The sequence below is a fragment of the Mauremys mutica genome, chromosome 5 (assembly GCF_020497125.1).
Source record: "Mauremys mutica isolate MM-2020 ecotype Southern chromosome 5, ASM2049712v1, whole genome shotgun sequence".
Lineage (NCBI taxonomy): Eukaryota > Metazoa > Chordata > Testudines > Geoemydidae > Mauremys > Mauremys mutica.
In genome coordinates this window covers 21,687,269-21,705,166 of record NC_059076.1, presented here as the reverse complement: position 1 = coordinate 21,705,166, position 17,898 = coordinate 21,687,269, and the positions used below count along the sequence as shown (strand labels likewise).

General features: G+C 42.5%; 1 protein-coding gene across 8 annotated transcripts in view; it reads left to right on the top strand.

Moving 5' to 3' along the window:
• SEC31A (SEC31 homolog A, COPII coat complex component) overlaps nucleotides 1-17,368 on the top strand; it is a 67,551-nt gene extending 50,183 nt beyond the window's left edge. For 4 of the 8 annotated variants that reach the window (XM_045017728.1, XM_045017726.1, XM_045017730.1 and 1 more), the window contains 6 exons: nucleotides 1,290-1,328; nucleotides 3,191-3,249; nucleotides 5,633-5,905; nucleotides 8,294-8,413; nucleotides 15,253-15,324; nucleotides 16,750-17,368. In XM_045017728.1, the coding sequence (XP_044873663.1) occupies nucleotides 1,290-1,328; nucleotides 3,191-3,249; nucleotides 5,633-5,905; nucleotides 8,294-8,413; nucleotides 15,253-15,324; nucleotides 16,750-16,929 (743 nt within the window). In that variant the 3' untranslated portion in view covers nucleotides 16,930-17,368. The remainder of the gene's footprint in view (nucleotides 1-1,289; nucleotides 1,329-3,190; nucleotides 3,250-5,632; nucleotides 5,906-8,293; nucleotides 8,414-15,252; nucleotides 15,325-16,749) is intronic. The other 4 variants (XM_045017732.1, XM_045017729.1, XM_045017733.1 and 1 more) reach the window with 1 other exon arrangement.
• Nucleotides 17,369-17,898: the final 530 nt, after the last annotated feature.

Genomic DNA, 17,898 nt, shown 5'->3' with positions numbered 1-17,898 from the left:
GGCAGGGTGGAGGGTTGTTAGTGGATTATAGATTGTTGTAATAAACCATTAATCCAGTGTCTGTATTCAATCTATGATGTTTAATGTCTATCAGAGTTTATGAATTTAAGCAAACAGGGTGGTTATGCCTAGTAATGGAGGTCTGATCCTTGACTTTGAATTTCTGTGCGTTCATATGTTGTAATCCAGGATCTTAATACAATTTTGATGTGGCTGGTTTTTCTTTTTAAACTTTATTCATTCAAAAATAAAAATCTAATGCTTTAAGATTAAAGGATGTATGCAGTAAACCAGCATCCTTCAAAGATGCAGGTATAAAAGCTAGAACTCTGTGGGCAGTTTTTTCCATTTGTTTTTTTTTTTAATACAGAAAAATATAAAAATTAGTTGGCTAAGCAATATGAATAAGATCATATTAGAAACTAAGTGCTTTCAAATTTCATTTTAAACCGTCTGGACTTCTACAACAGCAGATGTTTAAGGAACCTATCTGTGGCATCCATCTTAAGCATGAAGTAATTTTTTTTTGTTGCACAGTATTCCTTCTTTTTTGGGGTTCTGACAGTGCACGTCTCAGTCCAGTGAGAAGTTTGTGCAATCTCTAAAAACCAGGGTTAATGACAGATGTGCCTAACAAATAGAATAGCTGTCTAGTGCTCCCCTTTTCCCTTCTGGATGATGCAAAGTATCTTGCTGTGTCATGTTATTTGGATTGTCAGCTCAGTTAGGGCAGGGAACTTGTTTTATATTTCTGTGCAAACCTGGTATCATCACAAACATGATATTGACAAGCAGTATAAATACAAAATAATCATATAGGTCTTGATTCACGAAAGCACTTAAGCATGTGCTTAAGTCCTACTGAAGTCTAGCACTTTGAGCACATACTTAAATGCTTTACTGAGCGGAAGCCATTGTGATGAGGGAATTTTGTCTCTGATGAGTAGTCTCTTGGTTCAGTTGGCCTGATGACAAAGCGAATCAGGATTCTGCAACAGTTATTAGGAGCCACTTGAAATGATGACATTCTAAATGGGAAAGGAGTCAGACTCCTGTTTCGGGAGGGCAGAGGAAAGTCATTCTGCAGGGTTGACGGGGCAGCATATAGCACTAATTCATGTTATCATTAAACTGCCTATTTAATTAGATGAGATATTTTTGTCAGGTGATTAAAAATTCAAGCTTTGCACACTTGCTGAAATGAAATAGCTAATGAGAAAAATAATTACAGGTTAGGCGATGTTTACCTTTTTTAAAACGCCTTAGTTATTTTTGCATTTTATCTACAGAAAATCAGTCTTCTCAAGACCAGGCCTCTACCCTGCAAGGTGAACTAGCTACAGTATAACATGGAAATCATTAAGCCACAAGGCGAAATTCATGGAATGCATGTGACCCTCATAGTACACTAAATTCAATGCTCTTTGTCAATACATTTTTAATTGAATCAAATTTTATAATACCCCAATGAACATAAATACTACCAGAACTGGAATTTTTAACCACAGAAATGAGTTGATGCATTTTAACTGAATTCTATACAATTATTAGCAGTATTAGTAATGCTAAAAAAATTTGATGTCATAGTCTGTGCTACAAAAGCCAGGCTCTCCATATCTGAAATCTTATGACAACTGATGTGTCAGATAGGTAGAGGAAATAATACCTGATGATCTTGTTGGTCAGGGGATGTGACTTGAGTTTTGGTTAACAAGAAGTCAGATAAAAGGTTTTTAATTAATTGTTTAATAGGCCTCTTTAAGGTCTTATGGGCATGATGGCTATGGAACGTGTTTAACAAAACTCTCAAGTGCTTGTTAAATTCAGAGTCCAGTTAAGTCTGTACTGAAGTAACACAAAGCACTGTGTGAACATGAATTCATAGTTTACTAAAAGAAAAACACTGTGGTGAAAAAGTCCATTGAATTTTTTTCTTTTGGCTTTTTGTGGCTTTGTACAATAAATCCTCATTACCCCAGTTTAAGCAGCATTAATGTTGAGTTTTAATACAGTGGTCCCTATTAAACGTGCATAACGAAATACTGGAACAATTTTTAATTCACTAATCTAAGCTTTGTACTGCAAATTTTGCAAGTACACAAAAAACGCTTTCTTTTAATGACCTGATTTCTCATGAAAACCACTGAAAAATTGATTTAGAAACAGTTAGCCTATATTCTGTATTTCTCTGTCCTCATTACTACTGACATTGGCCTGAATGCAAGGGGTCAGAATCACCAGTCTGCTCAGACAGCCGTACTCTGCTTTTGTGACCCAACACAGCCATAAACCTGATTTAACTGGCTGGGTAAACCTGGTTTATGACCGCCTTCGCTCTCTAGAGTGCACAGGTGAATGCGACCTAGGATTTTAGGAGCCCTTCTGATGTTTATTCTTCACTTGGAGTATCCTCTCTGTTTTCCTTTTGTTGTTGTTGGAGAACACATCTTGTTGCTATGTAAACATCCTTCACAAAAAACACAGAGCAGCAACATTCAGAAAATGTCTTAAGCAGAATTCGGTGCCCATTAACTGCTTTTTTCGAAACTTCTTTGAGGTACCAACTATTGATTAACTTTTATCATAACGTTAACGTGGTTGTGCAAACGAAATTGCCCAGCAAATGGTCTGATTTGTTTTGTTACAAACAGATATAGCAAAACTGATAACTGAGAGACTATGTTAACATATTTTAGCTGTGCGGTCCTAACTGTGTTTCTGCTAGCAACATTGCCAAAATTCAGAGGGTTTGGCAGTGCAACATTGCTCTCTTGGGAGATCGGAGGTTGGTAGTTTGCTTTTTATGTTGACTACTAGGAGTTTAATTTAGTGCATTCAGGGGATTTATATGATGTACAGGAGGGGAAGCTCAAGATGAGTAGGTCAAACTCCAGCTTAGCTATAAAGAAAGTAACCTCTCTAAGGCAGATAGAGCATAATGGCTTTCGGTGTGATGAACTGCAGGGCTTGCTGCTTAGCACAATTAGTGGTGCAGTAGCAGATTTGAGAACCCAGACTTTGGTTAGCAGGTCACGTAACCACCAGTTTTACAACTTTGGCAGAGCCAGCCTTGCTTAAGAGTTTTAGATGTTAGTAGAGCAGTAATTTGGAGGTGTAGTGGGGCAAATAGGTCTATTCCCCATCTTCTAGGATTCTAACACATGATTAACGTTGCCTTTTTTTGGTATAGGACCTCAAAATGGTTGGAACGATCCTCCTGCATTGAGCAGAATGACAAAGAAGAAGAAGGTACTGTATGATGCATTTTAAAAAGCAGTCTCTTAACTAAATGGTATGAAAACCATTGCTGGAAGAAGAAAAACGAAGTGTTATCGTCAAACAGCAATTTAATAGCATCACGAATAAAAGTTGCATTTAAAGGGAAGGAAGAAATGTAAATTTTCAGCATATATTATCTCCTGAAATACATTCGTAAACACCCTGAAATATGCATTCAAAGGAGACTGAGTTCTTGGGGAAATTGTTGTTGTTAATCAGTATGGTCACATTTTGGGGCAAAAATACTATGGACCATTGTTATTTGCAGAAAAGCAGGTGAATCGTGAATGTGTTTGCCTAGGGCCAGACCCTGAATCGGTGTATGTTGTCATAGCTCCATTGACTTCTCTCAGCTACAACAATGTCCACAAGTTGAGGATCCGGCCCCTGGTATTTACTAATGGTATGAGAGGTGTCACGATGAGAGACCATGATGTGAAACTTTACCTTTATCAAAGAGTCTGGGTGGGAAAATGCAGCATGGCCAGCGTAGATAGCGGGAGGGAGGAGCACATGACACTTTTATTAGAGTAGAATGAGCCTTTCAATTCTAGTGTCTGGGTTCATGGTGGAACATTTTGCAGTGATAAATTCTTGCATCTGCCAGCTGTCATACTGGCCCATGTGAAATGAGAGAGTGGTGATCTGTCCATTTCTTCATGGCAGTCTGAGCACACAGAATAAGGTTGTGAATGTGCACAGAGACAAAACTACAGTAACTAGTAATCCCTGGAGTTTGTCTGTCCAGGTCAGGATTACCAAACATCACTGGCAGGATGGAGTTGGGGAAGCTTACACTGTTCCTGTACATGACAAATTCAGGGCTTTGGTCTCCAAAGCTGGCAGTCTGGGGTACCTTTTAGAGAGGGTTAATACTGTCAAAGAGGAGGAAGCATACCAGTATGGATAACGCCTTGATGATAAATTAATAAAAAATTGGTTAGAAAATACTTTTTAATTGGATTAGTTGTCGTGGAATGTTTTGGATAGAGCCATGGCTTCTGTAACACAACCTGATCTTTGGGTTTGGGGAGTTATTTCAATAAAACGTCATGATCTTTGTCACCCTGCCAGCCAAGCTTCCATCATGAATATTTACGCACTGATTTATTTACTGTGTATTTTCACTATAATAGAGTATGGGTTTCATAATGGTTTTTAAACTATTAAATGGTTTTAAAGCATTTTTTTATTGTAAAATAAAGGATATTTTGCATTTCTCCCCCCCCCCACCAACAAGGCGTTTTTAAAAATAATTTCCCTTGACTAATGACTTAATATTTATTAATGAAAACATTGAGGGCCATGATTTTTCTTTTTTATAGCTAAAACTGTGAGTTTTGCTTTTTTTGCTGTGACCAAAACATGCCATGACAAGCAACCAGCCATAATTACAGCTTCATTCAACCAGAACTACACTTAGCATCTTGGACTTCCTTGTTGTTTCCTTTAATACCCTTAAAAAGTGTGGAAAGTCTAACTGGGGTTTGTTTTTCACATTATTGTAGTTGTAACAGAAGCCAGCATCCCATTTAGTCATTGATTCTTTCCTTTCCCAAACACACACTCTCACGTTTGTGGCCTTTTGTGAGTATGTACATACAAACATTTAGGCACTAGTTCTGAAATGCACTAATAATTGGACTTAATAGAAATCTGTCTGCCAGAGGCTTGATTCTCATTTGAAAGATGTATTGTTTGTATAGTGTCAGCTGTGGGCTAGGCACTTTACAGATGAGAATAAAAAACTGTTCTTGCAAAGAAGATCTTAAAATATCAATACAGATTAAAAAACAATAAGAAATGAAGTATTCATAGACTATTTCCCATCTGAGTAATGCTATCATTAAGTAATCTGGATATTTGGGAGTTCATTTTCTATTAACTGAGATTCATTCTCACTTACACTTTTGTTTTCTTGAAAGAAAAATGCCATGTTCTAATGACTGTATGCCACTCTGTGAGTTCTGTAGTGTATTCTACTACGTTGTACCCGCTACTGCCTGTAGATCCCAATCCTGTAAATGCTTAATCACATGCTTTTTAAGTTAGTGACTAGCCTTTTGGCTTGAAGTTAAGCATGTGTGTAAGTATTTGCTGGATCGGGGTTTTAGATTGTAAGATCTTTGGAACAGAGACCTTTTATGTACTTGTTATCTATCACTTGTACAACAGTGCCAATTTATATGTCATAAGTAAAAATGTACAAGGAGCTGGCAGAGAGGGATTGTTTTCTACATTTCTGTATTACAGGTACATCGTGTTTGAAAGACAGGGTTAGTACAATACAGCCCTTTTTGTGGAAATAATGAGCAGAGAAGGCATGGTAAACTTTTTGTTTGATTTTCTTTAGATACCTGATAACTTCATGCCTCCTGTTCCCATCACATCCCCAATAATGAATCCTCTCCTGGATCCACAATCCCAGATGCAGCAGCCGCCAACTTCACTGCCACCTGCAGCCCAGGCTACGTTTCAGCCCTCGCATCTTCCATCAGGGCAGCCCATTTTACAAAACCCTTTCCAGCCTATTCAGCAGCCTCTGGGGCAGTCAGTCATGCCTCCGGCTATCTCAAAAACTAGTACAGAGGGGGCACCAGGAGCTCCAATTGGCAATACCATACAGGTAACGGTAATTTAGAAGATGTTGTTTTGTATTCCGGTAGTACCTAACCACTCCATCCAGGGTTGGGGACTCATTGTGCTAGGCACAGAACAGACACAAAATGAGAACGTTCTCTGTTCATCTTAGGCCTCAACTACACGAGAAAGTGGCACCGGTTTAACTAAACTGATTCAAAAGTCTGTGTGCACACTCTTATTTTGGTTTAGCAAAAGTCGAGTGGGAATTGGTTTCCGTTAAACTGAAATAAGCCACTCTTAAGCTGAAGTAAGAATGTCCACATGAGGGTTTGCACAGTTTAAATGGGTATAAAAACCAGTTCAAGTTGAACCAGTACAACTTTCTCATGTAGACAAATCCAGAGAGAGGCTGAGAGAGAAGGCAAAATCGAGTAAACCGTCTCATGGTTCAAAGCTATCTGCATCTCTGCCCCCTTCAGTGATCTCTCTGAATGCACCCCCTTCAGACTTCAGGCCTCAAGGCTTTACGTCTCCAGGGTGGAATCTCATGATTCTCCCACTCTCAGCCAAGAGGGTGGGCTGCAGCCTCCTGTGCACCAACCGTGATGGCTGAGCAGCCTGACTAAATTTGGCGGCCAGCAGCCTTTCTTTCACAGCTGTGACCAGTGTGAATGTAGAGACCCAGTTCAGCTTTGACAAACCAAAGTACTGTGTGACTTTAACAGTATGGCCAAGCATAGCAAGGAAATGGGAGGGTTAACAACAATCTAAGGGGCATATCTGTCTGACCTAGATTCTCCCGGGCACCCCCACTTCTGGGGGCTGGAGTTCAGTTTGCTTTCCATGGTCCCTGTGTCCCCCGTCCCTCCTCACCCCCACTTTAGACTCTCTCTGTTTGTCAGTCTCAAGGTTCTGTGTTTCCAGCTTCCTGCCTGACAGACCCTCCATGGGCTTACAGATTAGTACCTCCCATACTGGGTCCCCTCCTGATGGTTGATCTCAGCCTGGTCATAGGTAGCGATGCCTGTCCCGTTAGGTATCTGTGAATGGGGCAACCTGAAGCCATCGTCCCCTTTCCTGCAGAGATCCCAGGAACTCCTGCTGGAATTAACCCCTGGTAATCATAACAAACAATGCAATGGCAAACAGTTGGACATAGATTATATATCAGTTATTACAGGCATCTCCTGTGTCCTTCTCCCACCCATCCTTTGTTTATATCGACCAACCCCAACCTCAGAGCATTCGTCCCCTTTCCCCAAACCAGAACAAGACTAATGCCAGGAGGTGTCCATCTCACTATGAGTAGCAGGATCTTACACAGCTGAAAGAGCATCAGTGGGGTTTGTATCCACCATGTTCATTCAGGGTTGTCACTTTATAACCATAACCACCTAGTTGCTGCTGCTTTGCACTTGCTACTACCCCAAACCAGGCAGTCAGGCTAATCGAGTAGCTTCTCCCTGCGACTACCCTGCTTTGCACAGATGCTGCTGAAGAAGAGACATCGAATGCACTCTCCAGCTGAGACACTGCTAATGTTGCCTCTTCAGTGATCTCAGCTCCGCAGGCATGGAGGGGAGGAGCGAGTGAGCGTGCTCAGATTGTTAGTAACTTGGGACGAGTTTAAGAAACAATGATAGAGTACTGTGGCAGAGCTCTGACCTTGCTCCCGTGGGTCCTGCGCTTCTAGGCGGTTTATGCTAGCCTCAGTGGCTCACTGTGACCCTCCACGTAGCTCTTCTCTCTCTCTCTAGGGCCAGGGTTACAGTCTACTGAGCCCTTTTCATCATAGGCTGCAAGGAGGTTGGTAAGAGAACTCCCACAGTCTCTGTTCAGCCTCCTGTCCTGACAAGGACCTGACTTCCCCTTCCAGGAGATGTTCCTGTAGTGGTGGGTTGGGGGGAACCCGGGCCCGCCCTCTACTCCGGGTTCCAGCCCAGGGACCCTAATGGTAGCAGCTGTTGGCAGCCAACCTTTCATTGCCAGAGTTGCTACATTTCCCTGGGCCACTTCCCCACACCTCTCCTGCTTCTCCCTTCTTCACCCTTACCTTAGGGCTCCTTTAACGATGGTTTTAGGGTGTCTTCAGTAACCAGCCCTTCAGCCTCACTTCCTCTCCTCTGGCTCCCCTGCCTGACTGAAGTGAGCCCTTTTTATAGTATCAGCAGGGCCTTAATTAGAGTCAGGTGGTCACATTAACTGAATGGCCTCACCTGACTCGTTGCAGGTTAATTAGAGTCAGGTGTTCTCATTAGCCTGGAGCAGCCCCTGCTCTGGTCAGTCAGGGAACAGAAAACTGTTAATCCAGTGGCCAGTATATCTGCCTTCTGCTATTCTGCTGTACCCAACTGGCCTGGGTCTATCACAGCACCTACAATTCCTGAGGAGTTTCCAAAGTGACTTTAATACCCCATCTTCTCTTCTTTAGCATGTGCAGTCGTTGCCAGCGGAGAAGATTACAAAGAAGCCTATTCCTGATGAGCACCTTATTCTGAAGACAACATTTGAAGCTCTCATCCAGAGATGCCTGTCATCTGCCACAGATCCAGTAGGTCTTTGCATTGGGTGATCCATTAGTGGAGTGGCACTGTATAATGCAGAAGTATTTTAATTAGACATACACGGTGGTGACTGCATTAACTAGTGATAACTCTCTCATTCGTTTTAACTCTTTCTGGCCCAAAGGATCCCTAGGCACTTTACAAACATAAATCAGACACAGATTGTAGATAGAAACCCACTCACCACTGAGAGGCAGCCACATTGGGGACGGAACATGGCAGCCGTTCAGCAGCAGCACAGCAAAGCACCACAGGCGGTCCAAATGGGAAACAAAGAATCAAGGGTGGTGAAATCCTGGCCGCATAGATGTTAATGGCAAAACTCCCATTGACTTCAATGGGAGCAGGATTCCACCTCAAATCTTTACTAGTGCTGTGGCCTACTGCTAATGATCTGCCCCACCACACGGGAGACATGGCTCCAGGTCTGTGTCACTTTGTCTCTGGATAAGTAGGCCTAGGTAGAGCACTGCTACTGGGAGAAAGGAAGGAGGAATTCCTTCTGTCCACAAGGGCAAACTCCTTCCATTGTATTAGTGGCATCGTTGGGCTCTCTTCTGGCTAGAAGAACTGGAGCTCTGGTCTGGGTTGGGGGGTGGAGAGCAATGGGGTCTCTGCTCTATTTCTGTTTAGGGGAAAAGGGATTCCTCTGCCTCTCTTCACACCAAACCCACCCCCTTAAGGTTGGAGCAACGCTAAGCTGTTTTGGCATGTCATTGTTTGTCTGTTTAGCCCATTCCTTTAACTGGAGCAAGAAATCTCATATGCCAAGTTGGGTATTAGCTGAGGCTATTGTGCATCCGAGCTGAGAGATAGGGCAGAAGGATCATTGTAAGCCTCCATTTTTGATAGGTGTGTGACACTCCCCAGCGGGATTCAGGGTATGAGGTGCCTCATCACCACCTGCTCACAGCATGAAGCAGCTTTGCCTGATGCCTGCTGTAGCTCAGCTCCCTGAAAGCAACAGCCTGTGGCCCCAGACAAGCCCTGACTTCCAGAAGTCCACAACCCCACCCTCTCTCTGCGGGCTAGTGACAGACACACTCCAGCCCCCGAGTTCCATCTGCCAGCGTCCTCCTCTGGAATATCCAGCCCTTGTCACTGGGCACTCACGGGCATTACCAGCTAAGCTGTCCCTGAAGGGGACAGCTTGACTAGAACAACTCGGGATCAGATCCTTTATAGCAAGGCAGCACTGCAATCTCTTTATAGCGAAAACAAATACAAACTTAGAAACGAAGGTTAAGATTTTAAGAGCTAGTGAGCAAGGATAATTAGAGTAGATTTCAAATAAAACAAAACATAAAATGCCATCCCAGGTCTACACTTATGGATGGTCACCTTTTCCTGTTTGAAAGAATGTTCTCTCCTAAGGATTCAGGCTTTAACAGAGCTGTTTTAGTCATAGCTAGGATACTGGTTTTCATGAATACCCCTGTCCTTTAAGCGGTTTCCTCAGTCAATAGATGACAGAAAGTCTTTTTGTTGTTCCTTGTATTTCCAAAAACTCATGATTTTTGTCCCCAAAGATGGGGAGACCCCTGTGATTCCCTTCCTGGGGAGCTGGCTCCAAGGTGTCTTCCCATACGTCTGTTTATTTCACATCCATATATTGACTTGAAAGGCAGGCGTAGCACCCATTGTGTTTGGCTTACCATGCTTAATCTATAGATGAACCTAAGCAGTCATGCAAATATACATCCCTTTGTCTGGCTAAACCAGTTTTTCACCTTTGCTGGGGAGTAACATCTGGACACAAACTTGTAAGGACACATTTTCAGTATATTGACATAACTTGTTAAATATAATGAGTACACACATTTCACAATGATATTTTTGGCCAGCATGATCCTGGCTTTCGTTTAAGATCGCATGTGGTATTCTATATAGCAGCAACGTGTTGGGTGTAGTGAGTTTGTCAGGCCTGTTAGGAGTTCCTGACCCAGTGTAGAGAACCCTTTACCTATTGGCACCAATGGTCTCTGTGTCACAAGGTGACATGTGCTTCATGATAGCAAACAGGCTTCACAAGACGGGGAGAGGGGGAAAAGTATTAAGTGGTTAGGTAACCAGTTTTTAATAATTGGGTTTATTCAGTGTCTCTTGTCTCTGTAGTGGTGCCTATGTCCTCCCACACCATGTGACCACTGCCATCTAAAGCAGCGTTTCTCAAACTGGGGATCCTGACCCAAAAGGGGGCTGCAAGCCTATTGAAGGGGGGTGGGGAGGTCGAGATATTGCCACCTTTACCTCTGCACTACCATCGGAACTGGCCGGCTGGAAAACGGCAGCTGCTGTCTGGATGCCCAGCTCTGATGGCAGTGCCACTGCCAGCAGCAGCACAGAAGTAAGGGTGGCATGGTATGGGGGTGGTCATCACAGCCTGAAATATTTTCAAAGGGAGGCCCAGCAAAAATAGTTTGAGAACCCCTGTTCTAAAGGATGGGATTTCAGATCTGCTCAAGCATTTAATCATGCTGCCCTTTAGTGGCAACGTACAGAGACTAGACTAGAGGCTTACTACTATTGCAGAAGCATTTTATTGTGGGTTATCACTGGTAAAGTACAACAGCTGTGCCTGGCTCATTTCCTGTAAGTGCAAGTCCATTATCTTTTTAACTACTTCAGTGCATTTCCTGAGTTGTCACTCCAAGTCCAGAGAAAACAAACATTTCTAAGTAAACAATGGAAATATCGGAGGGACTCCGAGAGAGAGAGATTTGCATTGAGTCAATAACACTGCAGCTGTAAAGAATAATTTTTACTCCTCAGCTTGTGCCAACAGTAAGTAGGTTATGAAAGGGAGATTGACTGGCTATTGGGCTCCTGTATGCTGAATATGTTTAACCAGTGACAGAGACACAGGTTTCCATTATTAATGTCAGCTGACATCTTGGTGCTGGAATACAATAATGGCTTTGTCAATGTAGTAAGCATTCAGTGGACTGTTCACAAATTGGCGTTGTGTCATATTTACTGCACTGCTATCTAACATTTAAACTAGAGATGTAGTTTTGGTTTGATACCTACTTGTATTATAGGCTGTTTCCTCCTCCCCTTGTTTCTCATCCCAACAATTTCTTGTACACGTTGTCTTCATGGGAGGTGGGAAAGAATCCCTTCCTTTTCCTTTTGATAGTCTCCAGAATACTGTCTGTGACTAGTCAGTAGCAGTTGATTGGCCAGTGCTTTTCTCTGTAGTGGGATGGAAGCAAAAGTCAAATACAATAAAGAAGTCTGGCCCTTTGCTCCCATAATTATACCTTCTCTCTTCTGGGCCGCAAACGTAAGACTGGCCTGAAGAAAATTCAGTTCATGTTCTAACACCGCTTTACTTTTTCTTGTTTTCTCCGTATGAAAAGGTCACTTTTTCTGGGGCATCAGCCCAATCATTTAATTCTTTTTAAAAAAAATCTCTCAGATTTTCTTGGGCAGAGCAAACATTCCTTGGATACAGTAGTTGGAAAAGCTTTCATGATTCCTTCCGTATATTTGAGGAATATTTATCATTAGCACATGGGCAGTCTCTGCCAGGCTGTGTACAAATACAGGACTCGGTATGAAAGAAAGTGTTGTCTAGTGGTTAAAACAGGGAACTGGGAGTCAGTAGAACTACTTGCAGCTCTGCTGCTGATTTGTGTTGTCACTTTGTGCCATTTGCTGAACACAGATGTTGTTGTTATCACTTAATCCTTCTATGCGTCAATTCCTCCATCTGTAAAAAGAGGATAGTACCCAGGCTGTCAAGTGATTTGAGACAAATGGTACAAAATCTTATATGTGGGAGGTCACACGAAGATGCTCTTTTCTCACCCTGTCATTTTGGGAAATCATTTTCTTCTTTAAATCCCTGGATACCACGCAGGGTTATGCCAAGCTAACTCTAGAATGTGATTGTGGAATGACATTCTCCTTGAAGCTTTTGCCATCTGTAATAACCTTCCTTTATTTCTCCCATATCAACCATCCATCACGCTTCAAATCTCTACTGAAATACAGCCATATAACTTTTCATTCATTCATTCTCTCTCTCTCTCTCTCTCTGTTAGTGATTTACTGAGTACAATAAGTCAGTGAAATGCTCTCTGGTAAATGAAGTTATTGATTCTAGAAGGTCCTAAGACTGCGTTGGGAGAAGGAATCCCAAGATCTTCATCAAACTAGGGTGTCTCCAATGTTGCTGGCCTCTCCTCATTCATGAAACAGTAACAGGAAACTTGGAAATAGCAGAGATGCTTAATGACTTCTTTGTTTCGGTCTTCACTGAGAAGTCTGAAGGAATGACTAACATAGTGAATGCTAATGGTAGGTTTAGAAGATAAAATAAAAAAAAGAACAAATTAAAAATCACTTAGAAAATTTAGATGCCTGCAAGTCACCAGGGCCTGATGAAATGCATCTTAGAATACTCAAGGAGCTAATAGAGGAGGTATCTGAGCCTCTAGCTATTATCTTTGGAAAATCATGGGAGACAGGAGAGATTCCAGAAGATTGGAAAAGGGCAAATATAGTGCCCATCTATAAAAAGGGAAATAAAAACAACCCAGGAAACTACAGACCAGTTAGTTTAACTTCTGTGCCAGGGAAGATAATGGAGCAAGTAATTACGGAAATCATCTGTAAACACTTGGAAGCTGGTACAGTGATAGGGAATAGCCAGCATGGATTTGTAAAGAACAAATCATGTCAAACCAATCTGATAGCTTTCTTTGATATGATAACGAGTCTTGTGGATAAGGGAGAAGCTGTGGATGTGGTATACCTAGACTTTAGTAAGGAATTTGATATGGTCTCGCATGATATTCTCATAAACAAACTAGGCAAATACAACTTAGATGGGGCTACTATAAGGTGGGTGCATAACTGGCTGGATAACAGTACTCAGAGAGTAGTTATTAATGGTTCCCAATCCTGCTGGAAAAGGTATAACAAGTGGGGTTCCGCAGGGGTCTGTTTTGGGACCGGCTCTGTTCAATATCTTCATCAATGACTTAGATATTGGCATAGAAAGTACGCTTATTAAGTTTGCAGATGATACCAAACAGGGAGGGATTGCAACTGCTTTGGAAAATAGGGTCATAATTCAAAATGATCTGGAGAAATGGTCTGAGGTAAACAGGATGAAGTTTAATAAAGACAAATGCAAAGTGCTCCACTTAGGAAGGAACAATCAGTTACACACATACAGAATGGGAAGAGACTGTCTAGGAAGGAGTACGGAGAAAGGGATCTAGGGGTTATAGTGGACCACAAGCTAAATATGAGTCAACAGTGTGATGCTGTTGCAAAAAAAGCAAACGTGATTCTGGGATGCATTAACAGGTGTGTTGTGAGCAAGACACGAGAAGTCATTCTTCCGCTCTACTCTGCACTGGTCAGTCCTCAGCTGGAGAATTGTGTCCAGTTCTGGGCACCGCATTTCAAGAAAGATGTGAAGAAATTGGAGAAGATCCAGAGAAGAGCAGCAAGAATGATAAAAGGTCTTGAGAACATGACCTATGAAGGAAGGCTGAAAGAATTGGGTTTGTTTAGTTTGGAAAAGAGAAGACTGAGAGGGGACATGATAGCAGTTTTCAGGTATCTAAAAGGGTGTCATAAGGAGGAGGGAGAAAACTTGTTTATCTTAGCCTCTAAGGATAGAACAAGAAGCAATGGGCTTAAACTGCAGCAAGGGAGGTTTAGGTTGGACATTAGGAAAAAGTTCCTAACTGTCAGGGTGGTTAAACACTGGAATATATTGCCTAGGGAGGTTGTGGAATCTCCATCTCTGGAGATATTTAAGAGTAGGTTAGATAAATGTCTATCCGGGATGGTCTAGACAGTAGTTGGTCCTGCCATGAGGGCAGGGGACTGGACTTGATGACCTCTGGAGGTCCCTTCCAATCCTAGAATCTATGAATCTATGTTTCACTGTCCCATTTACAGCTGGAGGACTCTGTTTTTACTTTGATTAGTCATGTGCAAAAGTTAATGTTCACAGCGGTTCACAAACATGACATGGGATGAAAATTCACCATCTCACTAATGAATGGCACTTTTGGTGGAACATGGTGAAATTCCACCCCACACCCTGGGCAGGAATCATGAAACTATCACAGGTGAAAACTTGCTATTCTAAGAGAAATATCATCATTTTTGTGGCAGAAAAGATCACACTGCACCCAGAAAATTCTGTCTCTGCAGAATCAGAACCCTCAATGGGCACAAAAGATGTTTTGTAGCCTGGGTTTGTTTGTTTTTTCCTGCTTGCAGTAAGAATTTATTTACATGTTCCTGTTTTTACTCTTAATAGCCTTGCCATTAAAACAGAATCAGAATAGGTTTTAAACTAGTGAATTTCATGTCTTGTTTTTGTCTTTTATTACTGTCAGTCCTTGAACTCTCAGGACAAAATTATTCCTTCAGCAGCCGGCTATTTTGATCTTAGCGTTATTTTTATTCAACAGAACTCATGTTTTTCCAGTTAGCTGCAAAACAAAATGTATACTATATATTTATGTCACACCTTTTTAAATCCCAAAAACATCGCAGGATGTTTCACAAACTACATGTGTGCTGTACTACTGCAGTGCAGTAGGTAGGCAGAACCTTAGGTGTGGGGGTTGGCTACTCTCTACTATCATCTAGTCTTCATCTTTCGTAGTAAAATCAGTGGGAAAAGGTACTCGGCAAATAGCTTAAAGTCCTAATGAAAACAGTGCTAATCAGGGAATCTCAGTTGCTGCTGTTCATTTGTTATATGGTTCCCTTTGTGACTAAATCATAGTCTCACTATCAAATCAGAACTGTGTTCTTAGTACCACTCCACTTCCTTTTTCCGCTGCAGCAAACGAAGAGGAAATTAGATGATGCCAACAAACGCCTGGAGTTTCTGTATGACAAACTTAGGGAACAGACAGTAAGTAGTTTTGTTCTTTTATTACTTTGTCTTCAAATATTTTTTCCATATGATGTTGCATTTATATATATTATATCATTGGTTAGTCGCATGACATTTCAGTAGAATATTATTGCACAGGTCTGTTCCTATGCTGTAGGCATTTCTGAGACTTTCTTGAAAAGATGGCGTTGATCCAGGTTTAATGCTCATATATTAATCATTACCTAGAATGATTGGCACTGTGAGCGTGTGCAGACTTCTCATGCATGTGGTGGAATTATGGCATTGTATTGTGGTAGTGCCTCGAGCCCCTGACTGACATCAGGGTCCCATTGTGCTAAAAGCAAACAATAGGAGTCCCTGGTCCAAAGAGCTTACCATCTAAATAGACAAATCAGACAGAGGAAGTATCATCCCCATTTTACAGATGGGGAACTAAGTGAGTGGTCGAAGGTCACACAGGAAGTTTTGTGGCATAGCCAACTACTGAACTCAGCTCTGCTGAGAACCAGCCAGCGGCGGCACCAGCGTTCCAAGCAGTCCCTGCGAGGGTGGCAGTCAGGCAGCCTTCAGCAGCTTGCCTGCGGGAGGTTCCCGGTCCCGCGGATTCGGCGGCAATTCGGTGGTGGGTACGCCGAATCCGCGGGACCGGGGACTTCCAGCAGGGAAGCCGCCGAATCCGCGGGACCGGGGACTTCCAGCAGGGAAGCCGCCGAATCCACGGGACCGGGGACTTCCAGCAGGGAAGCCGCCGAATCCGCGGGACCGGGGACCTCCCGCAGTTGCACCACCAAAGGCAGCCTGCCTGCCGTGCTTGGGGTGGCAAAAAAGCTAGAGCCGCCCCTGGTACCATCCCCAGTGGCATAACCACAAGACCCTCTTTCCTTAGTGATAAATCTTTTTGTTGTTGACACTTGCTCGTGGGATGCTTCCAGAAGAGGAGATAGACCTTAAAGTCAGTAAATAAATAACAATAAAACCATTAATGTGTCTTGTTCATAGTCATCACTAACACAGGTGCTCTGGACTCAGGGAGATGCTGGTGTAATAGTGGTGTAAAGCCATGTGTGGAATTGGCTGTATGTCCCAGAATACAAGCTTGCCTTGAGCCCCTGCCTCATCCCAGAAGAGCTCTGCAGGCATTTTTTTCTTCTTCTTGTATTTTGATGATTCAGTTAATATTCTTCCCCTCTGAACAGCCTGTAAACACTGGTGTAATAGGGCCTGACCAAAGTCAGTTGAGGTCAATGAGAAGACTGCCAATGAGTTCATTAGGCTTCATTTTAGGTCCAAAATGCTTTAGCTCTTTCCAAGGGATGACCCAGGTGCCACAGCAGCACTGTGGTTTGATGCTTGACCCGGGCTATTCAGTCTTCTGGCTTTGGCATACTGGATGTATTTCCTTCTGCTGAACTTCCTTCTGTGTCCTCGGCTTCATTTCAGCTCTCCCCAGCAATCATCAACGGCTTGCACAGCATTGCGAAGAGCATCGAAACGCGCAACTACACAGAGGGACTGAACATCCACACCCACATAGTCAGCACCAGCAACTTCAGCGAGACGTCTGCCTTCATGCCAGTGCTGAAAGTCGTCCTCACCCAAGCCAATAAGCTGGGGGTCTGATGTTACCCCTCTCCCTCGCCCATGCAGAGCTTGCGATGTCACTTTTCCAAAGTAGTACATTCTGCAAAACGTGTGCAAGAAGGGGACCAAATACCAGACCTTATAGCATGTTGCAGTAGATCTCTGATCAATGGCATGACACTATCCCTACAGATATACATCATCTTAGAATGGCCTTTGAGCCCTGGTGCTTTTTTATTTTAATCTTTTATCATCCCTAATGATTCCTGTCTACAGACAGTATATTTAATGGATTACACCTCGTGTTGTCAATTTTAAGTGCATGTTGTACACCAGACAGTGGTTTTTAATACAGAAGTGTGTGGGAAAAGCTGATGGTAGGTTGTGTATCAACAGACCTTATAACATTCTTTCCACTTCCCCTCCCATTCCTCCATATCCACCAGATTAAAGTGTCTGATCCTCTTTTTCAAGTGTATTTTGTCATTTGTTTTTAAAGCTACCTGCAATTCAGTTTATTCCAATTAGATGTTAAATAGTTTAATTTTGCACTGGGCCAAATAAGAAAAATAAAGGCTGAGGTGATCTTTTCCATAAAGGTTAATTTATTAAAATGTGTTTGTATGACATGAAGCTTTGAAGATTTGAACTGGAGCCATGGAGAGAGCTATCCATCACTCTGGGGAGACGTGGACGTGTTTTCTCAGTGCTGAGCGCACTGCGGAGGTCCTGATACATAAGGATTAAGACAATTCTATTCCAAGTTTACATCAGGGTGTTCACATGTCAAGGAAGGGCTTAGCAGAGCATTGAAAGATCTGAAATCATTACAAGTTGCTACGGCAACCAGTAGAGAGAGGTGGGCATTCAGCACATAAAGGCAAACCTTTTCTTGCATTCCCCTGAAGTTAGAAGTTATAGGTGGCCATTTTCATATTTGCAGTGCTCTGAAGTGCACTATGCTATGACATAACCACTACCATGCCACTGGCCCCATATCGAGTCAGG